Source organism: Schistocerca gregaria, chromosome 7 (genome assembly GCF_023897955.1).
Source record: "Schistocerca gregaria isolate iqSchGreg1 chromosome 7, iqSchGreg1.2, whole genome shotgun sequence".
Lineage (NCBI taxonomy): Eukaryota > Metazoa > Arthropoda > Insecta > Orthoptera > Acrididae > Schistocerca > Schistocerca gregaria.
The window spans coordinates 317,843,060-317,865,956 of record NC_064926.1 but is presented as its reverse complement, the minus strand read 5'-3'; the positions used below and the strand labels follow the sequence as shown (position 1 = coordinate 317,865,956).

The 22,897-nt window shown below is 39.4% G+C and overlaps 1 protein-coding gene across 1 annotated transcript in view; it reads left to right on the top strand.

Annotated features, from left to right (window-relative positions):
* LOC126281677 (high mobility group protein 20A) overlaps nucleotides 1-22,897 on the top strand; it is an 89,645-nt gene that overhangs the window by 47,899 nt on the left and 18,849 nt on the right. Inside the window, exon 5 of the mRNA XM_049980842.1 lies at nucleotides 18,382-18,457. Within this exon, the coding sequence (XP_049836799.1) occupies nucleotides 18,382-18,457 (76 nt within the window). The remainder of the gene's footprint in view (nucleotides 1-18,381; nucleotides 18,458-22,897) is intronic.

The window sequence follows — 22,897 nt, the reverse complement described above, 5'->3', positions numbered from 1 at the left end:
TCCTGCCCCGAAATGAGATCCATCCTTCATGAAATCCTCCCCACGTCACCAAGAGTGTCTTTCCGCCGTCCACCTAACCTTCGTAACCTCTTGGTTCATCCCTATGAAATCCCCAAACCACCTTCCCTACCCTCTGGCTCCTACCCTTGTAACCGCCCCCGGTGTAAAACCTGTCCTATGCACCCTCCCACCACCACCTACTCCAGTCCTGTAACCCGGAAGGTGTACACGATCAAAGGAAGAGCCACGTGTGAAAGCACCCACGTGATTTACCAACTGACCTGCCTACACTGTGACGCTTTCTATGTGGGAATGGCCAGCAACAAGCTGTCCATTCGCATGAATGGACACAGGCAGACAGTGTTTGTTGGTAATGAGGATCACCCTGTGGCTAAACATGCCTTGGTGCACGGCCAGCACATCTTGGCACAGTGCTACACTGTCCGGGTTATCTGGATACTTCCCACCAACACCAACCTATCCTAACTCCGGAGATGGGAACTTGCCCTTCAGTATATCCTCTCTTCTCGACATCCGCCAAGCCTCAACCTCCGCTAATTTCAAGTTGCCATACCTCACCTGTCTTTCAACAACTTCTTTGCTTCTGTACTTCCGCCTCGACTCACATCTCTGTCCGGACTCTTTGCCTTTACAAAGGTCTGCTTGTGTCTGTGTATGTGCGGCACTTTCCCGCTTGGTAAGTCTTGGAATCTTTGTTTTTTATACTTCCACATGGGAAAAATATATTAAAAACAAAGATTCCAAGACTTACCAAGCAGGAAAGCGCCGGTAGATAGGCACAATGAATAAAACACACACACACACACACACACACACACACACACACACACACACAGAATTTCGAGCTTTCGCAACCGGCGGCTGCTTCGTCAGGAAAGAGGGAAGGAAAAGGAAAGATGAAAGGATGTGGGTTTTAAGGGAGAGGGTAAGGAGTCATTCCAATCCTGGGAGGGGAAAGACTTACCTTAGGGGGAAAAAAGGATAGGTATATACTCACGCGCGCACACACACACACACACACACACACACACACACATCCATACATACATATTTAAAGGCAAAGAGTCTGCTTGTGTCTGTATATGTATGGATGGATATGTGTGTGTGTGTGTGTGTGTGTGTGTGTGTGTGTGTGTGTGCGCGCGCGAGTATATACCTATTCTTTTTTCCCCCTAAGGTAAGTCTTTCCGCTCCCGGGATTGGAATGGCCTCTTACCCTCTCCCTTAAAACCCACATCCTTTCATCTTTCCTTCTCCTTCCCTCTTTCCTGACGAAGCAACCGCCGGTTGCGAAAGCTCGTAATTTTGTGGGTGTGTTTGTGTGTTATTTTATTGTGCCTGTCTACCGGCACTTTCCCGCTTGGTAAGTCTTGGAATCTTTGTTTTTAATATATTTTTCCAATATGGAAGTTTCTTTCTATATATTGTGAGGCTACAGTGAAGAATTCTAGCTCTTTAAATAAGTGTCTGCAGGATGATCTTGATGAGCTCCAGCAATTATTCTGATTACACGCTTTTGTGCAATGAACACTCTTTTACTCAATGATGAGTTACCCCAGAATATGATGCCATATGAAAGCAGAGAATGAAAACAGGTGTGGTAAGCTACTTTACTCCGATGTTCATCGCCAAAATTTGCAGTGACCCTAATAGCAAAAGTAGTTGAACTCAAACGTTTCAGCAGATCCTCAGTGTGTTTTTTTCCAGTTCAACCCTTCATCAATGCATACACCTAGAAATTTTGAATATTCTACCTTAGCTACCAATTTCTGATTGACGTCTATATTTATTAATGGTGTCATTCCATTTACTGTGTTGGAACTGTATATACTGTGTTTTGTCAAAGTTTAATGAGAGCCCATTTGCAGAGACCCACTTAATGATTTTCTGAAAAACATCGTTTACAATTTCACCAGTTAATTCTTGTCTGTTGGGTGTGATAGCTATACTTGTATCATCGGCAAAAAGTACCAGCTTTGCATCTTCGTGAATATAGAATGGCAAGTCGTTAATATATATTAAGAACAGCAGAGGACCCAGGACCAAACCTTGCAGCACCCCGTTCTTGATTGTTCCCCAGTTTGAGAAATCAGTTTTTTGCATATTATGTGAACTGTTTATTTCAACTTTCTGCACTCTTCCAGTTAGGTATGATTTAAACCATTTGAGCACTGTCCCATTCATACCACAGTACTTGAGCTTATCTAGAAGTATTCCATGATTTACACAATCAAAGGCCTTTGATAGATCACAAAAAATCCCAATAGGTGACTTCTGGTTACACAGAGCATTTAATATTTCATTAGTGAAAGTATATATAGCATTTTCCATTGGAAAACCCTTCTGGAAACCAAACTGACATTTTGTTAAAACTTTATTTTTACAGAAGTGTGAAGGTACTGTACAATACATTACTTTTTCAAGAATTTTGGATAAGGCAGTCAGAAGAGAGATTGGGTGGTAGTTGTTGACATCAAACGTATCCCCTTTTTATGCAGTGGTTTAACAATGGCATGCTTCAGTATATCTGGGAAACTAGCCTGCTTCAGAGAGCTACTACATATGTGGCTAAGAATCCCACTTATTTCTTGAGAACAAGCTTTTATTATCCTGCTGGAAATGCCATCAATTCCATGTGAGCTTTTATTCTTGAGAGAGTTTATTATCTTCCTAATTTCAGGAGAGGTGGGTGGAATTTCAGTTGTATCAAATGGTGTGGGTACGGCATCTTCCATTAACTGCCTTGCATCTTCTATTGAACATTTAGATCCTATTTTCTGTACAACATTTAAAAAATGATTATTCAAAATGTTTTCAACTTCCAGCTTGTTGTTTATCAAGTTTCCATTTGCTTTGATGGTGATGCCATCATCCTGTACTCTTTGTCATCCTGTCTCCCTTGTAATAATATTCCAAATTGTTTTGATTTTGTTATAAGAGGTATTAATCTCAGACATGATGCACATGCTTCTGGACTTTCTAATAACCTTTCTTAATGTAGCATAGTAGTTTTTTATAATATTTGGCTGTTTCTGGGTCATTACTCTTTCTTGTTGTTAGATACAGTTCCCTTTTGTGGATACAAGATATTTTTATTCCTTTAGTAAGCCAAGGTTTTTTGCATGGTGTCTTATAATTAGATTTAACTACTTTCTTGGGGAAACAGTTTTCAAATTCTCTTACAAGTGTATCATGAAATAAGTTATATTTTTAATTAGCATCAGGTTCCTTGTACACCTCATCCCAGTGTAACTGCTGAAGATTTACTCTGAAATTTCTAATTGCTGAGTCATTAATTGAACGCACAACTTTGGAGGGTAGTTTTGAATTACTGAATGGAGCTATGTCATATACTGTAACTAGCTGAGCATCATGATCAGAAAGCCCATTCTCAACAGGACTAGAATTTATGTTTTTAAATCTGTCTTGGTCTGTAAAAGTGTTATCTATCAATGTGCTGCTGTCCTTTACTACTAGAGTAGGAAAATTAATGACAGATGTCAAATTGAAAGAACCGAGCAAGACTTCCAGGTCATTCTTCCTATTACACTCTTTCAGTGAATCAACATGGAAGTATCCACAAATAATAATTTGCTTTCCCCTGTCTGACAGACAGCACAACAAGGCATCCAAGTTTACCAGGAACAAATGAAAGTTTCCTGAAGGGGACCTATATACTATTACAATTATAAAAGAGCCCTCCTTCAGTTTAAGTTGACAGCCACAAGCTTCTATATGTTGCTCTAGACCAGGGGCGAGCAAACGTTGCACACTTGCACACAGCTCATGAGCGCACAGCACTGCATGTATGCTGCTTGCGTGCAATCATCGTCCGGGCCAGTGGCGACAGCCGGCAGTACCAGGCTAAGCTGTGGACGTTGATGTGAAGTGACCACTTCGTAGTGAACGTTGTATTTCAAGAACCGGAAAATGCAGAATGAATCAAGGAAACGGAGAAGTTGAAATTTCCTATCTTTTGAAAAGGAATGGCAGAATCAATTTTTCTCTGAGCAAAAACGTGAAAATTCGAAATGTTTAATACGTGGCTGTATTCTTGCTGGTCAGCGGAAGTTTAGTATTGAACGCCATTATAAAAAATTTCACAAGGACGAGTACAATTTATCGTCGGATTTTGAGCGGATGGGGAAATTGACTGACCTTAAGAAGAGCGATCTGACGATAGGAGATGAATCTGACGTAAGTTGCTGTTGTCGCGAGAGATCTGCAACTTTCTTTCGTCATGTCTCTCATCTAACTGATTTAACATTTTATGGAGCACTGTTTTCGACTATTCAGGACAACAACAATGATAGCCCAGTGGTACGTGCAAGTTATAAGATTGCGCTTAATATAGCGAGAACTGGAAAACCATTTGCTGAAGGTGAGTTTATAAAGGAATGCATCAATGACATTGCTGATTTGCTTTGCCCACTGAATACAAATCAGTTTTGAGCTATCACTGTTCCTCGGCAGACTGTAAGTGGTCGGATTAGTGCCATGGCAGGTGACGTTTACTGTAAATTAAGGAGTGCAGTGCGGGAGTATATTGCATTTTCCATTGCTCTTGATGAGTCCACATTATTTCAGACGCTGCGCAATTAGTGATTTATGTGTGCGGCAGGGACACTGCTCTACACATAACAGAGGATTTTTTAGATATGACATCTTTTTTTAGATATGACATCTTTAAAACGCTGACTTAAACTGGGAACATTTGGTGTCAGTGACAACAGACGGAGCACCTGCAATGAAAGGGGAACAAATGGGATTTGTTGGATCACTAAGAAAAAAGCCTCAGTGTACAGAAGAATCATTGTACAGCATCCTCTGCATTTTGCACAAAAAGTACTCTGTGCAAAAGCAGTGAAACTGGGAGACGTCATGCAAGTGGGTATTCCGGAAGTTAATCATTTGAGATCTCACAGGATTACACATAGTTTCACACATATTTAGCTGAAATTGGGGAAGAGCACGGTGACTTACAATACCACAGTGAAGGCCGCTGCTTACGCTCTGTGATGTACTCACAAGATTTTTTGAGCTGAGAATACCATGGTTTGAAAGAGTACCTATTACCTACGATACATTATATTTAATTATCACAGGTGGACTTAATAATACGTTTAATGTCTGGAACAAAATTTCTACATACAGATAAACACAAACAGTTTTCTAATCTTCTAACTTGGGATCGTACCTTCCTTTGTCCTTTAAATACTGATTTAAAGGACAAAGGAAGGTCCGATTCCAAGTTAGAGGATCCAGAGTGGGTTTCCGACCTTGCATTTTTAGTGGACATTACCGGACATGAATGCATCAAACATAAGTTTGCAAGGAGAAAATCAGCTGAGTTGTGAAATGGCTGAAAAGGTGCAAGCTTTCACTAGCAAGCCGTACTCTGTCTACTGTGTGAGAACAGAATTGCAAACAATATGTTTCGGTACTTAGTGCAATAAAAGAGGAATTTCTCAAACAATTTGGGGATATCTCATATTTATCCCAAGCTTCTGAATGGTTCTCGAAGCCATTTGCTGTTTCTGTAGATGATATTCATCCCAATTTGCAAATGGAATTAATAGGTTTGCAGTGTAATTCTCATCTGAGAGACAAGTTCCTTTTGGCAAGATGTGTAATAGACTTATCAAGGCTTTCGGCAGCAAGAGTTTCCTCGTCTCCATCGTGAAGCCGCGAAGATAATGTCAATGTTTGGCTCGATATACGTTTGAGAGAGATTTTTTTCTGTTATGAAAATTAATAAGTCTCGGTTAAGAGCAAACATCAGTGATGAAAGTTTACGTAACTGTTTGTGTTTATCTGTATGTGGAAATTTTGTTCCAGACATTAAATGTATTGTAAACTCCACCTGTGATAATCAAATATAACGTATTGTAGGTAATAGGTACTCTTTCAGAGCATGATTTCTTTCAAGCACTCCTACTAACCTTATGCCTTCAGTCAATAAAGCAAGCTAGGAAACAAAACGCATTACAGAGGGAGGAGCAGAGAGACGGTATGGTGGGGAGGGGAGAGAAGCGGGTGGCCATCTTGCCCCTGTGTGCACGCAGAACACCTGTTAACTGCACACGAGCAAGTGCACCGCACACGTGCAGGATTCCTGTCCGCCCCTGCTCTAGACAAAACTTTTTTGTATCTAAGCTTTCTACAGAGTGATAACTTTTTACATATATGGCAACTCCTCTTCCCACCTTATTCTCTCTACTCATATGTGCAGCTAGTTTATAACCACTGATATTTACCTTTTCCGTATGAGAGACAATGTGATGCTCAGACAGGCATAGTATATATATTACATTATCATATTCTATGTCATCTAAACAAACAAGGAGCTCATGTACTTTATTCTTCAGTCCCAGAATATTTTGGTGAAAAATGGTAACATTATTTTTTTACTTTTGTGAGAATCTACTTTTTTCTTTAATCCACCAATATTTTGGTTAAATATGGTAACATTATTATTTACTTTCCTGTTGTGAGAATTTTGTGAGTTTTGGACCTCTTTGCACCTGCCTGCCTGAACTTCTCATTGGACACTGATATTAGTCCAAAAAAGAGGTGTCCCCTCTTATGGATTTCGCTAACAACCCTGCCGGTTTACCCTTCCCTTTCCTATTGAGATGTTGGCCATGCCTTTTGAAATCTCCCCTATCAATAGCCTCGACAGGAACCAATCCAATGTCTGACAGAGTGGCCGCCCTATGCAACTGATCCAACTCCATATTTACCCTTCTGACAGAGCGGTTCAACAGGGGCTAATCATGCTGCACGAAAGCAGGCACCAGCCCAACATTGGTATGGGTCGTTGCTGAGGCTATTTTCACCAGGTCACACTCAATACTGTAGTCCTGATCCCTATCAATACTGTTTCCCACTCCACCCACTATCATCACATGATCCTGCTTTGTGAATCCCTTGCACAAGGAACCTATATCCTCTACCGACTGGGTAAGACTTGCATTTGGCTTGAAAAAGTTTGTGACCTGTTACCTGTCACCTAATTTTTCCTGCAAAATCTGGCCCACACCTCTTCCATGGCTGCTACCTAGTAACAGAACTTTCCTCTTACTTTCTACTTTTCTTGAAACATTTGGGTTTCCTAGTGAGATTCTGTTGCATCTTAACTACATCTACTTCTGCTGGAGTCTCTTCTTTACTTAACTGTGGTAGCAAGGCAAATCTATTGGTTGTACCAATTGGGAAACTGCCAGACACTGTCCTCTTTCTGTGACCCCTGTTCCCAGCTACCACTTCCCACTGCTGTTTGCCCTCCTCTCCTCTTAATCTCTTCAGTTCCTCCCTCGCTCTGTCCAAATTAGCCTGAAGGGCTCTAATTTTCTCCTCCTGTTCAGCTATAATCCTATCTCTTGAGCAAACCTTACCAAAGAATGGAAGAGTCTCGTTTGCTTCCCCAGTTCCCATGCTGCTACAATTTCCCCAATGAAACCACCTGTCACAACAGCTGCACAAAACCTCTGAACTAACTTTTCTACTGCAGCTCACACACTTAGCATCCATAGTAGTTTGGAAATTAGTTAAAAGATTTACTAAGTGATAACGATAATACATTAAATACAGACGCAAAAGGACACTAAATATGTTTTGGAAACTAATATGTAAGTAAACTATTACCAAATGCACTTAAATTTGTGGTATAATGCTAAATATGAACGATCAAAAATTAGGCCTAAGCAGCCAAATGTAACCAAAACGAACTTTTTGCGATAAGTGGAAGAATACGTAAATAAAAGAAAAACCTTTAATGGAAAGCTTGAAGAGCACACTGTTGAATGTATGTAATTAGTTAATCTATACCGAATGCACTTAAGATTGCGGTATAACGCTAAGTATGCACACTCGGAAAGTAAGGCAAAGCCTTGAAATATAAGCAAAACAAACTTTTCGCGATTAGTGGAACAATACGCAAACAAAAGAAAAACCTTTAATGGTGAGCTTGAAAAGCACCTTAATGGACGTATTTAGTCAGTTAAACTACAGCAAATGCACTCCAATTGCGGTATAACACTAAATATGCACACTTGAAAAATTAGGCCTAAGCAGCAGTAAGTAAACAAACAAACTTCTCACGATTACTGGAACACTATGCAAATAAGAGAAAAACTTTTAATGGTGAGCTTGAAGAGTACACTGAAGAATGTATTTAATTAGTTAAAAGTGTTCAACTACAATTAATTACAGCCTAAATTACTTATCTTTCATGAGAGCTTTGTCTCCGTACGTGCGGCCTTGTGCAGGGATACCAACCAGCAGATCGAAGTGTGGAACACAGTAACACATTACAGCAAACAACATTCATACTAGCTTTCGAGCTCTACCTGAGTGCTTTGATCCATGGTTTTCAGGGTGTCATAGGAGAAAAGTGTAAATTGGGTTTCACATGACTGATATGTGCTGAATCTGGCTGGTTGGCACTTAGGATGTCTTTCTGTTTGAGTTACAATGTTATGTTTGAGCTCAAAATATATTCTGAGATTCTACAATAGACAGATGTCGGATATTGGGTAGTTGTTTTGTGGATCACTTCTGCTACCATTCTTGTAGATGGGTGTGATGTATTCCTTCTTCCAGCTGTTGGGCAAGGTTTTTTGTTCAAGGTATATTTTATGTATTATGCCTAACTCAGCTGCAAATTACGTTTAGAATCTAATAGGGATTTCATTGGGACCTGGCATTTTGTTCAGTTTTAGTAATTTCAGCTGTTTCTCCATGCCACTGATACTAATATTTGTATCTATTTATATCACTCATCTTTCAGGTGGTGCTAGAATTAAACTGGGGCAGTACACCTGTATTTACCTTTATAAAGGAAAATTTCAAAATGAAGTTCAACTATTCTGTTTTTGCCTTGCTATCAAGATATGCTGTTAAAAGAAGTTGACTTGTTAAATTCTTGGGATTAAAACTTCATAGTAAATTCATATGGGAAGTGCTGAAACTTTTTTCCTCCTCCTTTTTTTCCCCAATGCAGATGTTATCAGCTGCAGATGACATAAAAATAAAAAAAAGTGGCTTGCCTTCATTCCACATTGGCACACAGTCTCACTGCTAATTATCAAACCCAGCTGAAGTTTTCTGGGTTCAAAAGCATATAATACAAATATTTGTAGTTTGAATTCAAGAATGTCTTACAGCAACTTGTTCAGAGAACTGGGTATACTAACTGCACTATGGCTTCGCAGTATATTTATTTATTTGTGAAACTTGGCATAAGCAGTCTCTTTCTTTCAACCCTAAAGTTCATTTTACAGAATCCGTTCCAAGAATAAGAGTTCTATTCATAGTCACTCAATCCAAAATGTCATTGTATATTCAGGTGTAGACATTTTCAGTAGGTTGCCAGCAGCTGCAAAACTTTGGCTAGTAATGAAGTGCAATTTACAGAGAGCCCAAAGGGTTTATTATTAGCCACTTCATACTCCACTGCTGAATTTCTTAGTAGAATCAGTTGGCAAAATATTATTAACAGTATCATGTGATATGTAAGGTGTTTAATTTTTTTTTAATTATTCCACATTCTTGAGGATCTTTTCAGTTAGTATCTGTGGAAGGGACAAAAGTACATCAGTTCTTTTGTAAGTAAGTATTGTGTTTTTCTGTTCTTTTCAACGTCCTCAAGGATCTTCCCACTATTGGTCTGTGGAATGAACAGTTTGTCTGATCTCCTAACTAATCTAGTCTTCTGTGTTGCAGAAGTATGCTTAGGTTTAATCGTTCTTGAAATTGATGAGACCCTCTTTTCAGCGTCCTATCATTTACATATAAGGAGTAAGACCATAATCTATATTTCCAGTAGGGCACAGTAACCAAGTCCCAGTTCCGTGTTGCATATCTGATAGCTTCCAGGGGTCAACAAAAATTTAATTTTCAATGTTTCATGCAATTAGTGACCAAATTTAAAATTCTGTCATAATATAATCATCAAGAATTATAATCAGATGTGACAGATTTAACACAGCAAGACAGGTATTAAAGTTGGAAACTGTGTACATGTCCTGAGATAGAGCCAGAGCCAGTTCGAGAACATTTTCCGACAAACGCGAGTTATCTTTGCCCCCCGTCCCCTGCCAGTCCACTCTATACCCCCTCTTTTTGCCTTGCTCTCACACATTTTACTCATGTCAGTTTATGCTGCTAATTGTGATAGACATTTCTATACAGATCATGCATACGGGTGTCCCCCACAGCTTGATACTCTGAGCAGAGGCAGTGTTGCTTGGGCCTTAACTGCCCATGGAGACAGCATATTCGTCCAGTATTTGTTCATGGGAGCAGTTACTGACTTACAACTAACTTTAAACATAATTTCAAACATTTTCTAAACTTTTTGTTGGTTACATATTTAACATATTAACTCATTCGTAAACTCATCAGAAGTGTGAAGCACTTTTGTTCGTTGAAGTTCAGTATTTGAAACAATTGGTGTTTTACTGGTGATGATACAAACCACCATTTCAACATCATTAGTTTTACTCTAGGTCAAGAAGACAAAAGCATGTGCTGCTTTTGCGTCACCAGTACTGATTCTTCAGTCTCCTGATCTTCATGAATACAGAGTGATACTGATGCCTTTGGATGGATGTGTGCGTCCAACAGTCAAAATATTTTGCAAAGTGGCCATGTTACCATCATGATAGCATCACGTTTTTTCGGAAGAATTTTTCCCAGTAGACTCACAATCTGACTAGGCTCAAGAATTATTCTGTTTGTCAATACTAATTAACTACAGCCCTTTTGATTCTTCAGTCTTGAGTGTCATAATTTTATGCAGAACTTGCTGTACCTGGCATGCGTTGCAGTGCCATGGAAGGCAAGAAATTGTTTGATTTTATGATCTTTTTATTGAAGTGCTTTTGAATACACAATATTATTTTATTTTTTTATCTGGTGTGTTCACAAATAAGTCAACATGGTTTCCTGATGTGTGAGCAAGCCATCTGAGAAGAATGGATTTTTCACATTTAGTCCATACGCTTGTACTGTCCCTGCACCTTGTTGATTGTCATTGCAAATGTGAGTCGCATCAGAAACTGCAGTTGTTTGATCTCGAAAGGCGTATCTGTTGGAATCATTGTGATGCGATTAGGAATATTTACTTTTTCTATTTATTTGTTGCTAATAACAAACCTCAAACAATTCTAGACCAAAAGATATGATTTTGACACAATGTTGCATTGTAATAGACTTTGGTTTTGTATACTTTTTTAGAACATTTGTAAAATCTATTATGGATAACTTTAGTAGTAAATAAGTAATAAAACAAAATGTCATGCCTGATGTGGCAGTTTCTCATGCATCTCAATGTTTATGATGTCATATCTCCTGCACTAAGTGTTGCAAAGTGATATAAATTTAGTGATATATGTGGACACTGTATGCAAAATTTGTTGTGAATAGAGTTAGTAGTAACAAAGTAATATGTTAAAACATCATGCCTGATGCACCAGTTTTATAGCATGTACAGCGAAAATGTAGTAAACAACAACCTTTTTTCGTTTCATCATTTTGTGGGGAATGTCAGCGAGAAAAATTTTCGTAGAGGTTTGAAACTATAAATTATGTTAAGTTTGTTGCCAGTCAGTAAGTGCCGTCATCCTCAAATGGTGGATGCATAAATCTGGGTATTTTTGTACTATGGTGTGTCATTGCTTATGGTGTCATATCTCCTGAACTATGTGTTGAACTCTTTTTTTGTGTGTGTTGGGGGGGGGGGGGGGGGGGTCCTAGGAACCTTCATGGCCACATGGAGAACAAGTCACCAAAGTTTCATTGCACACTGATAAATGGCTTAGGACCGCGTAGAGGACAAACAAATAAAAAAAATTCATTTTTATTTATATAGTTATACAGTTTATTTACCTATTTTATGGAAGCTGTGATACGTTATTGCTGTAACATTCATATCAGACCTTTCCATCAGGTCCTCAGTACTTTTGACATCTAACCACTCCAATCTTTGCTGAAAATTTTAATGTGTACCTGAATTAATCAACAGACACTTGTGCAAAGTGCTGATACATTATTTTGGCTCTTGTTCATAAAGTTCAACACAGGGGAAAGCAGATAACATCTTAGCTTAAGAAGAGCAAATAATATGGAGAGGAGGAGGATACTACATATGAAATCATTTTCCTCTTGTTTTTAAAGAATTTGTAGTGTCTGTGGACCTGCATAACAGAAATTAATAGAAGGAAGATAGTCCATGAGTAAGTGACATGCCTGTAAATAAAGTTGATTCTCTCCCAAAAGGAAGGGAATATTTATTTTGCTTATGGCTTTATTGCAGTTCCATGCCTTTGGATGTATTTCAGTTACAGAATGCAAAGTAAAGTAGCAACCATGTTTTATTAGAAAATTTGAGAATACATTTGTGTGCTTAATTATTTTTAAGCATTGTGATATCCTTTGACAACTCATAACTAGATTAATAGAACAATTTGTTAATACATGGTGACTGTTACAACTGACTTAAGCAAAAGAAAGGTTTATGTATGATTATCAAGGTGTCTTTCATCACTGCTCTGCCATTATCAGTGTTTGCTTTTTACTTCCTCTATTTACTATCCTTTTTTACAATATTCTTTGAAATTTTCTTACAGTTTCATTTTTTTGAGCTGCATTTTCCGTAGTATTACAACTGATATATACAGGGATAAGCAAAATAAGCAGTGGTAATAATGGAATGGTTGCGTTTGACGGTCAACAGTGCAGGTAAGGCACATGTCATGCTGGACTGTGCATGTTCAGTACAGACTTGCTGGACTGTGCATGTTCAGTACAGACTAGGCATTGGTGCAGGATGTTTACAAGTACTGCACACTTTTCCATTCAGAGGCCAAGGTCAACACGCAATGAAAGACCTGACAGAGTTCCAAAGAGGGCAGATTGTGGGGGCCTGATTAGCTGGACCGTCAGTAACCAAGGCAGCCAAGGTATTGAATGTTACAAGAGCAACTGTTTCAACAGTCATGACGGCCTACACAAAACATGGAAAGACATCATCTTTTAACCATAATATTGGGCACAAATCAAAACTAAATGACAGAGATCATCTTATACTAATATGAATTGTGTCAAAACTACAGCTGCTAAAGTGGCCACAGAGCTCGGTATCCATCTTCAAGACCACCTGTCTATTGACACTGTCTGCTGAGAACTCCATAAAGTGAATATTCATGGGCGAGCTGCTATACTGAAATCATTAGTGACAACAACCAATGCAAAGAAGCATAAAACATATTGTCAGGAGCATAAATCCTGGCCGGCTGATCAGTGGGAACACGTCATATGGTCTGCCGAGTCAATGACTTCGTTATTTCCAACATCGGGGCTGGGTTTATGTCTGGAGAACCCCAGAAGCCCCCCATGAACCATGGACCTTGCCATTGGTGGGGAGGCTTGCGTGCCTCAGCGATACAGATGGCCGTACCGTAGGTGCAACCACAACGGAGGGGTATCTGTTGAGAGGCCAGACAAACGTGTGGTTCCTGAAGAGGGGCAGCAGCCTTTTCAGTAGTTGCAGGGGCAACAGTCTGGATGATTGACTGATCTGGCCTTGCAACATTAACCAAAACGGCCTTGCTGTGCTGGTACTGCGAACGGCTGAAAGCAAGGGGAAACTACAGCCGTAATTTTTCCCGAGGACATGCAGCTTTACTGTATGATTAAATGATGATGGCATCCTCTTGGGTAAAATATTCCGGAGGTAAAATAGTCCCCCATTCGGATCTCCGGGCGGGGACTACTCAGGAGGATGTCGTTATCAGGAGAAAGAAAACTGGCGTTCTTCGGATCGGAGCGTGGAATGTCAGATCCCTTAATCGGGCAGGTAGGTTAGAAAATTTTAAAAGGGAAATGGATAGGTTAAAGTTAGATATAGTGGGAATTAGTGAAGTTCGGTGGCAGGAGGAACAAGACTTCTGGTCAGGTGACTACAGGGTTATAAACACAAAATCAAATAGGGGCAATGCAGGAGTAGGTTTAATAATGAATAGGAAAATAGGAATGCGGGTAAACTACTACAAACAGCATAGTGAACGCATTATTGTGGCCAAGATAGATACGAAGCCCACACCTACTACAGTAGTACAAGTTTATATGCCAACTAGCTCTGCAGATGATGAAGAAATTGAAGAAATGTACGATGAAATAAAAGAAATTATTCAGATAGTGAAGGGAGACGAAAATTTAATAGTAATGGGTGACTGGAATTCGAGTGTAGGAAAAGGGAGAGAAGGAAACATAGTAGGTGAATATGGATTGGGGCTAAGAAATGAAAGAGGAAGCCGCCTAGTAGAATTTTGCACAGAGCACAACTTAATCATAGCTAACACTTGGTTTAAGAATCATGAAAGAAGGTTGTATACGTGGAAGAACCCTGGAGATACTAAAAGGTATCAGATAGATTATATAATGGTAAAACAGAGATTTAGGAACCAGGTTTTAAGTTGTAAGACATTTCCAGGGGCAGATGTGGACTCTGACCACAATCTATTGGTTATGACCTGTAGATTAAAACTGAAGAAACTGCAAAAATGTGGGAAATTAAGGAGATGGGACCTGGATAAACTGAAAGAACCAGAGGTTGTACAGAGTTTCAGAGAGAGCATAAGGGAACAATTGACAGGAATAGGGGAAAGAAATACAGTAGAAGAAGAATGGGTAGCTCTGAGGGATGTAGTAGTGAAGGCAGCAGAGGATAAAGTAGGTACAAAGACGAGGGCTGCTAGAAATCCTTGGGTAACAGAAGAAATATTGAATTTAATTGATGAAAGGAGAAAATATAAAAATGCAGTAAATGAAGCAGGCAAAAAGGAATACAAACGTCTCAAAAATGAGATCGACAGGAAGTGCAAAATGGCTAAACAGGGATGGCTAGAGGACAAATGTAAGGATGTAGAAGCTTATCTCACTAGGGGTAAGATAGATACTGCCTACAGGAAAATTAAAGAGACCTTTGGAGAGAAGAGCCCAGTTCTAAGCAAAGAAGGGAAGGCAGAAAGGTGGAAGGAGTATATAGAAGGTTTATACAAGGGCGATGTACTTGAGGACAATATTATGGAAATAGAAGAGGATGTAGATGAAGACGAAATGGGAGATATGATACTGCGTGAAGAGTTTGACAGAGCACTGAAAGACCTGAGTCGAAACAAGGCCCCCGGAGTAGACAACATTCCATTAGAACTACTGACGGCCTTGGGAGAGCCAGTCATGACAAAACTCTACCAGCTGGTGAGCAAGATGTATGAGACAGGCGAAATACCCTCAGACTTCAAGAAGAATATAATAATTCCAATCCCAAAGAAAGCAGGTGCTGACAGATGTGAAAATTACCGAACTATCAGTTTAATAAGCCACGGCTGCAAAATACTAACGCGAATTCTTTACAGACGAATGGAAAAACTGGTAGATGCAGACCTCGGGGAGGATCAGTTTGGATTCCGTAGAAATGTTGGAACACGTGAGGCAATACTGACCTTACGACTTATCTTAGAAGAAAGATTAAGAAAAGGCAAACCTACGTTTCTAGCATTTGTAGACTTAGAGAAAGCTTTTGACAATGTTGACTGGAATACTCTTTTTCAAATTCTAAAGGTGGCAGGGGTAAAATACAGGGAGCAAAAGGCTATTTATAATTTGTACAGAAACCAGATGGCAGTAATAAGAGTCGAGGGGCAGGAAAGGGAAGCAGTGGTTGGGAAAGGAGTGAGACAGGGTTGTAGCCTCTCCCCGATGTTATTCAATCTGTATATTGAGCAAGCAGTAAAGGAAACAAAAGAAAAATTTGGAGTAGGTATTAAAATTCATGGAGACGAAGTAAAAACTTTGAGGTTCGCCGATGACATTGTAATTCTGTCAGAGACGGCAAAGGACTTGGAAGAGCAGTTGAACGGAATGGACAGTGTCTTGAAAGGAGGATATAAGATGAACATTAACAAAAGCAAAACGAGGATAATGGAATGTAGTCAAATTAAATCGGGTGATGCTGACGGAATTAGATTAGGAAATGAGACACTTAAAGTAGTAAAGGAGTTTTGCTATTTAGGAAGTAAAATAACTGATGATGGTCGAAGTAGAGAGGATATAAAATGTAGACTGGCAATGGCAAGGAAAGCGTTTCTGAAGAAGAGAAATTTGTTAACATCGAATATAGATTTATGTATCAGGAAGTCGTTTCTGAAAGTATTTGTTTGGAGTGTAGCCATGTATGGAAGTGAAACATGGACGATAACTAGTCTGGACAAGAAGAGAATAGAAGCTTTCGAAATGTGGTGCTACAGAAGAATACTGAAGATAAGGTGGATAGATCACGTAACTAATGAGGAGGTATTGAATAGGATTGGGGAGAAGAGAAGTTTGTGGCACAACTTGACTAGAAGAAGGGATCGGTTGGTAGGACATGTTTTGAGGCATCAAGGGATCACAAATTTAGCATTGGAGGGCAGCGTGGAGGGTAAAAATCGTAGAGGGAGACCGAGAGATGAGTACACTAAGCAGATTCAGAAGGATGTAGGTTGCAGTAGGTACTGGGAGATGAAGCAGCTTGCACAGGATAGAGTAGCATGGAGAGCTGCATCAAACCAGTCTCAGGACTGAAGACAACAACAACAACAACCCCAGAAGAAGCCTACAATCCTGATTGCTTGATTCCAGCAGTGAAGCATGAAGGAGGTACTGTGATGGTGTGGGCAGCCATATCATGGTATTCTGCCCGTCCACTCATTCCAGCCAATGATTATGTGAACATTGTAGGTGAGTAGGTGCACTCCATGATTCAAATGTTGTTCCCCAACAATGATGCCATATGTCAGGACAACATTGTACCCATTCACACAGGTAGGACAGTACAATGATGGTAGGAGTAGCATGCAGCGTTTTCTCTGGCCAGCAGAGTCCGAGACTTGAACATTATCAAACCCTTGTGGACAGTATTATAACGCAGACACTGGAGCAGATTTCTGCCTCACTCATCACTACAGAAGAGGTTTTGATCGAAGAATGACATAACATTCCACTGGAGAGTATGCAATCATTAAATGCCAATATTCCAAGAAGAATTGCAGGCAAACAGGGGTCCAACCCCATATTAATAAACCTTTCCCAAGTAAATACAGGTGTTCACATTATTTTGCCTATACCCTGTATATATACATCCACAACAATCATGACCCCATTACTTCAGTGCCTCTGAACAGATAATCGGAAAGACACAGCATATTATCTGTCAACAGAAACAGAAGTGATAACCAGGAGGACTTTATTTAATATGATTAATTTGATAGGTCGACAATGGTAGCATATTGTGCTGACCTCTTATGACTAAACATATATAATGCCTTACTCAGTTCTACCACATTTGTACATCTAAATCATCATTCATCTATATCATATTACTTAATTGTGGCACAAACTCCGAAAACGAGAGTGATCAGTTGCTTGGCTTTCTTTTATCAGTTCATTGCCATTAACAATGCCATACTGATTAGCTCAGATTATGTAGCTGATGTGAGTTGTCAGTTCATGATGCTCATGAATCCATTTGCAGTGTCACAAAATACTTATTGTGGCTAATCTAGTTGGACATAATTCATTTTATACATTTTTCACACTGTGGTAATTTCATTGGCATGTTTCATACTTAACACTGAAATGGTTTCTTCAATACTAAGTATCATTTGATTACCTATGTAGTTTCTATGTTTGCTTAGTTTGTCCTAGTTATGAAAAAGAAAGTTAAAAAAATATAAGAAAGTTTATATTAGAATATTGTGTTTTCCTCTATCACTTTCACTTTTGTGCCTAGCAATATGTGAATGTGTGAAGTCTCATCATGTTAATTTAGGAGTTGGTGGTCTGCATGCTTAATTTTACAAGTCTTCAATCTTTGTAGTGTTTGAATGAAAATGTCTATGTTTTACCATCTTGTTGTATAATTTAGAGCATGGTTAATATGTGTGTTAGTCAGTCTCTTTCTGTGTAATCGTTATGGGCTACACTTTATAAACAGAGTGTATAATTATCCACCTTTTTGCCAGCTGATGTATTTAGCAGTTTACATTTGGTATGGAACTAGTAATAGAAAGTATAAATGTGTAGAAGCAAAGAATAGCACATTTTCTGAAAGTGAGGGAAGTATATCTCATGTTTTAGGTGAGTTGAAAATATATTTTTTTAAATATTACTGAAAACTGTCAAGCAAAGTAGTACTTGTTCTAGTGTCTATTATCACTGTTGTACTGCAAAAATTGTTAGTATCATTTGCATAGTGTTGCACTTTAATGTGCTTTCAAATAATGGAAATTTATAAACATTAAATATTTTCTGCAGGATACAGAGAAGGATGCAGATTTCAATGGACTTGACATCCCCATATTCACAGAGGAGTTCCTTGACCATAATAAAGGTTTGTAAACTAGCTGTGGCATGGAAAGCATTGATCTAAAACCAGTGCACACAAATGAGATATGACTTTGGTTAGGGAAAAAAAACTTTGTTTCCATATATATACAGCACTGTGAAACTCACATCAATATTGTAGAAACATTTGCATATCCTCAATTCTGTTATTACCGTATTTACTCGAATCTAAGCTGCACTTTTTTTCCGGTTTTCGTAATCCAAAAAACCGCCTGCGGCTTAGAATCGAGTGCAAAGCAAGCGGAAGTTCTGAAAAATGTTGGTACGTGCCGCCACAACTAACTTCTACCGTTGAATATATGTAGGGCTACACAGGCATGCTTTGTAGCCACAAACATAAATACTGGTGCCAAAACCTCTGAGTCAGTAAATAAATTTTAAAAAAAGTGCAAGACGAGCTTTTTTTCTCCGCTTCCGAGTTTCGACCACTGCATTTTCATACATAATCCAAAGAATTAAATACAAATTCCGTATTGTTCATTTTCGAATGTAGCAGAATTTCAGTGTACTACGAAAATCCGACTGGCAAGACTGTTTGGGATGTTTGTCAATATGGCCAACTCTACGTTCTGAATTTTTTCCTACCTGTGAGAAGAGATGGTTGCTAATAGGAACCTGATGAAATTTGAATCACATACAGTATTTTCTTCACCATAAGAATAATACAATTATAAACATTTTGCCATATATTCTTCCGTGTTTGCTGCTATCTCATTTAAATCCTGTCTGCCTAATAAACTATGAAACAAGAGTGAGACAACAGCAAAAGCGGAAGAATATACGTATCGTGTCATGTTTATATTCGTATTATTCTTATGCCTAATAGTGATACAGTCAAAAATGAAGCACGGCAACTGACTAGATTTTTAAATCTAAGATGACTAATTTCTGTGTAGAATTTAATGTAATAAAGAAGCGTCCGCAAAGATTTTCAAATGGAGAAAAATTTTCGCCTGACTCTCGTTCAGAACATGTTCTATCACACGCAGTCTATTATTTGGTTCTTGTTGATCATTATCAAAGAAAGCAGAAGTGTAAGTAACAACAAGTAGCAGTCTCTTCCCATTGTTTTGCTAATGAGATGATTCTTCTCTTTTTTTTATATTAATTGTAGCGCGCACAAAAGCAAGCCATGCCGCGAGCCGCAACAGGCCGTAAACACGCACTAGCAGAATGCAACAAACAATGTATGACACAGTGCAGTAATGCATTTTCAGCTTAAGAGTGACGCAAACACCTATAACAAAGAAAACGGCACTTATCAGATCAAAGCAAAATAAGCAATCGATTCAAACCAGACGAAGCACGTGAAAAAGGAAGGGTCCCCATATAAATAAGGATGGAGCGCCTGACGCATAGCAATGGCTACGTGGTAAAGCTTAACTGCTAAGCTTACGACTCGAACCAAACTACTGTAGTTGTATTGTCATTCATTCGACCTAAATTGTGTCTCATATTACAATGGACCAACTTTGTTTCGATTTGTACGTGCGGCCTAAAACTTTTCTCTCCCCTTGAATTTCAAGTCTCAAATTTCAGGTGCGGATTAGATTCGGGGAAATTTTTTTTTCCTTTATTTCGAGTCTCGGTACTTTAGGCTATGTTCCTCAAGCTTGACTGCAACTTGACACAAGGTGACTTGAATCAAATTCTGATAGTGACAATAAATTTTCATTTTCGTGTTTTTAAATAGACTGCATGTACTGTTTGAAACAACATGTATATGACAGTGCTCTATATTCATTCTCAAACACATTTGAAATATTTTCATAGGGAGAAAAGAATACTCCCTTTGAGGATTATGTATTGTATTTTGAGTTCGATTCAGTGGCATGAGTGAACTGTATGCTAACATCAGAATGTACATTTCTCTGTATCCCATTTACAAATTAGTCTATAACAACAGATGTAAATAATGGGAGGAGTAGTTACCAGCTGGATGGGAGAGAGCCAGAAGTGCATGGGATATAAATGTGGCACCAGTAAACTAGCAGTTGCACAGGCAGAGGGAGCAAAGTTTTCATACTGTGTCATGGACAAGAGGACTGGGAGTGGAGATAGAACAGAGGAAGAATGAGACGCAGGAAGGAGGTTATACGTGAAATGGGGAGGGGGATATTGATGAAGGGGTGGAGGTGAGTGTGCGAAAGAGGCTAATAGAGACAGGTTTTGAGGATTGTGGGCGCAAAAGGAAGCAGGTATTCGGGTAGGATCCAGATGACACAAGCTGTGAAACCTGTTGAAGTCACAACTTGTACAATCTGGCTCATCCCCTCCCCCTCCAAATACTAGCTTCTTTGAACTGTCATACATATATAAGAATTGTTTTTATAACACAAACTTCGATCCTGTAATCCTTTTAACCTTGATCTCTGCTAGCCCCTCCTGCACCCACTTCCACCCCAATTCCCATGGTCCCCACTGCACTTCTACACTCACTCTGAATAGGAAGTTTATTATATCACAAAAAAGTAATTTTTTCCAATGGAAAAATGGAACGTTCTTGAACAAGAAACAAGAAAATGTTATCTGAGGCAAATGGCCTGGAAATGCCACAGTAAATGGAAAGTTCCATAATCCAATGTCCCTGACTCAATCAAAGTCTGGAAGGGACACGTCAAAGTCCTGAGAGGACAAGTAATTTTTAAAGTCTGGCATAGTGCCAATGACAATAACAATAACCAATTTTAGAAGTCCAGCTGCTGCTCATGGTGTCAGAGGCCATGTGTCTTTGTTGTAGAGATGAAACTGGCAATTCCTGGATGGGAAGGTTGACAAGGGTGGGATATCATAGTAGTGGTGGCTCCAAGTATCATTCTGATTATGGGGATGCTTTTGCAATTGGTGCATGGTCCAGGAAGGTGCCTCAAAGTGAAGTGGCCCATTGTGCTCTTGGTGCCAGCATAAATATTACCCATGCTCCAGGATATTGCAGTTGTTATTTTTGATTACACAGCCTGTGGAGGAATAATGGTCCATGGGGCTAGCAACCTCTGGTGGCCTACAGTTGGCAAAGCTTAGTGCCACCCTCCTGTCTGTTGTCTGCAGAGATGTCTATTGTCTGTATAACCTATCTGTGTTGTCCCCCAAAAGGGGAGAGGAGGCAGCAGAACATATTATGGGCCTGAATGAGGCTGGATTCCCACTGGTGGCTAGGAGGTTAAGATCCACCTCCATTGGTTTTGGTGCTGGTGTGGCCTGTGGGGAAGCTTAGGATCCTTCCAGAGAGCCATTTGTAGTCAAAAGCTGAGACAGGCAGGTGGTGTCCAGGATAGGTATTGTTAATGATTCTACCTCTGGAACAAAAGATGATGGTAGAATAACAGGCCCCAGAAAAGGATCACGGCAGGGCCTCAATTGGTTAATATGCTTAAGAGGTAATGTGCTGTCTTGAAGGGTCACATTGGTTATGGACTGAATCAGAAAATTGAAACAACCACAGGGAACCAATCCTGGTGGCCTTTGGTGAAAACAAGGGCCCTCATAGATCTTGGCGAGAAATACCTCACTGCCAACTGATAGTTCCACCAAAGGCAGCAGAGGAAAAATACCCAGATATACAGTGAAGCCCCCCCATGAACCATGGACCATGCCATCAGTGGGGACGCTTGCGTGCCTCAGCGATACAGATAGCTGTACCGTAGGTGCAACCACAACGGAGGGGTAACTTTTGAGAGAGGACAGACAAACGTGGTTCCTGAAGAGGGGCAGCAGCCTTTTGTTATCGGGAGAAAGAAAACTGGCGTTCTATGGATTGGAGTGTGGAATGTCAGATCTCTTAATCAGGCAGGTAGGTTAGAAATTTAAAAAGGGAAATGGATAGGTTAATGTTAAATATAGTGGGAATTAGTGAAGTTTGGTGGCAGGAGGAACAAGACTCCTGGTCGGGTGACTACAAGGTTATAAATACAAAACAGAATAGGGGTAATGCAGAAGTATGTCTAATAATGAATAAAAAAATAGGAATGTAGGTAAGCTACTACAAACAGCATAGTGAACACATTATTGTAGCCAAAAGATAGATACAAAGCCCACGCCTACCACAGTAGTACAAGTTTATGTGCCAACTAACTCCACAGATGATGAAGAGATTGAATAAATCTATGATGTGATAAAAGAAATTATTCAGATACTGAAGGGAGACGTAAATTTAATTGTCATGGGGGACTGGAATTCAATAGTAGGAAAAGGAAGAGAAGGAAAAGTAGTAGGTGAATATGGAATGGGGGTAAGGAAAGAAAGAGGAAGCCGTCTGGTAGAATTTTGCTCAGAGCATAACTTAATCGTAGCTAACACTTAGTTTTAAGAATCATGACAGAAAGTTGTATATGTGGAAGAGGCCTGGAGACACTGGAAGATTTCAGATAGATTGTATCATGGTTAGACAGAGATTTAGGAACCAGGTTTTAAATTGTAAGACATATCC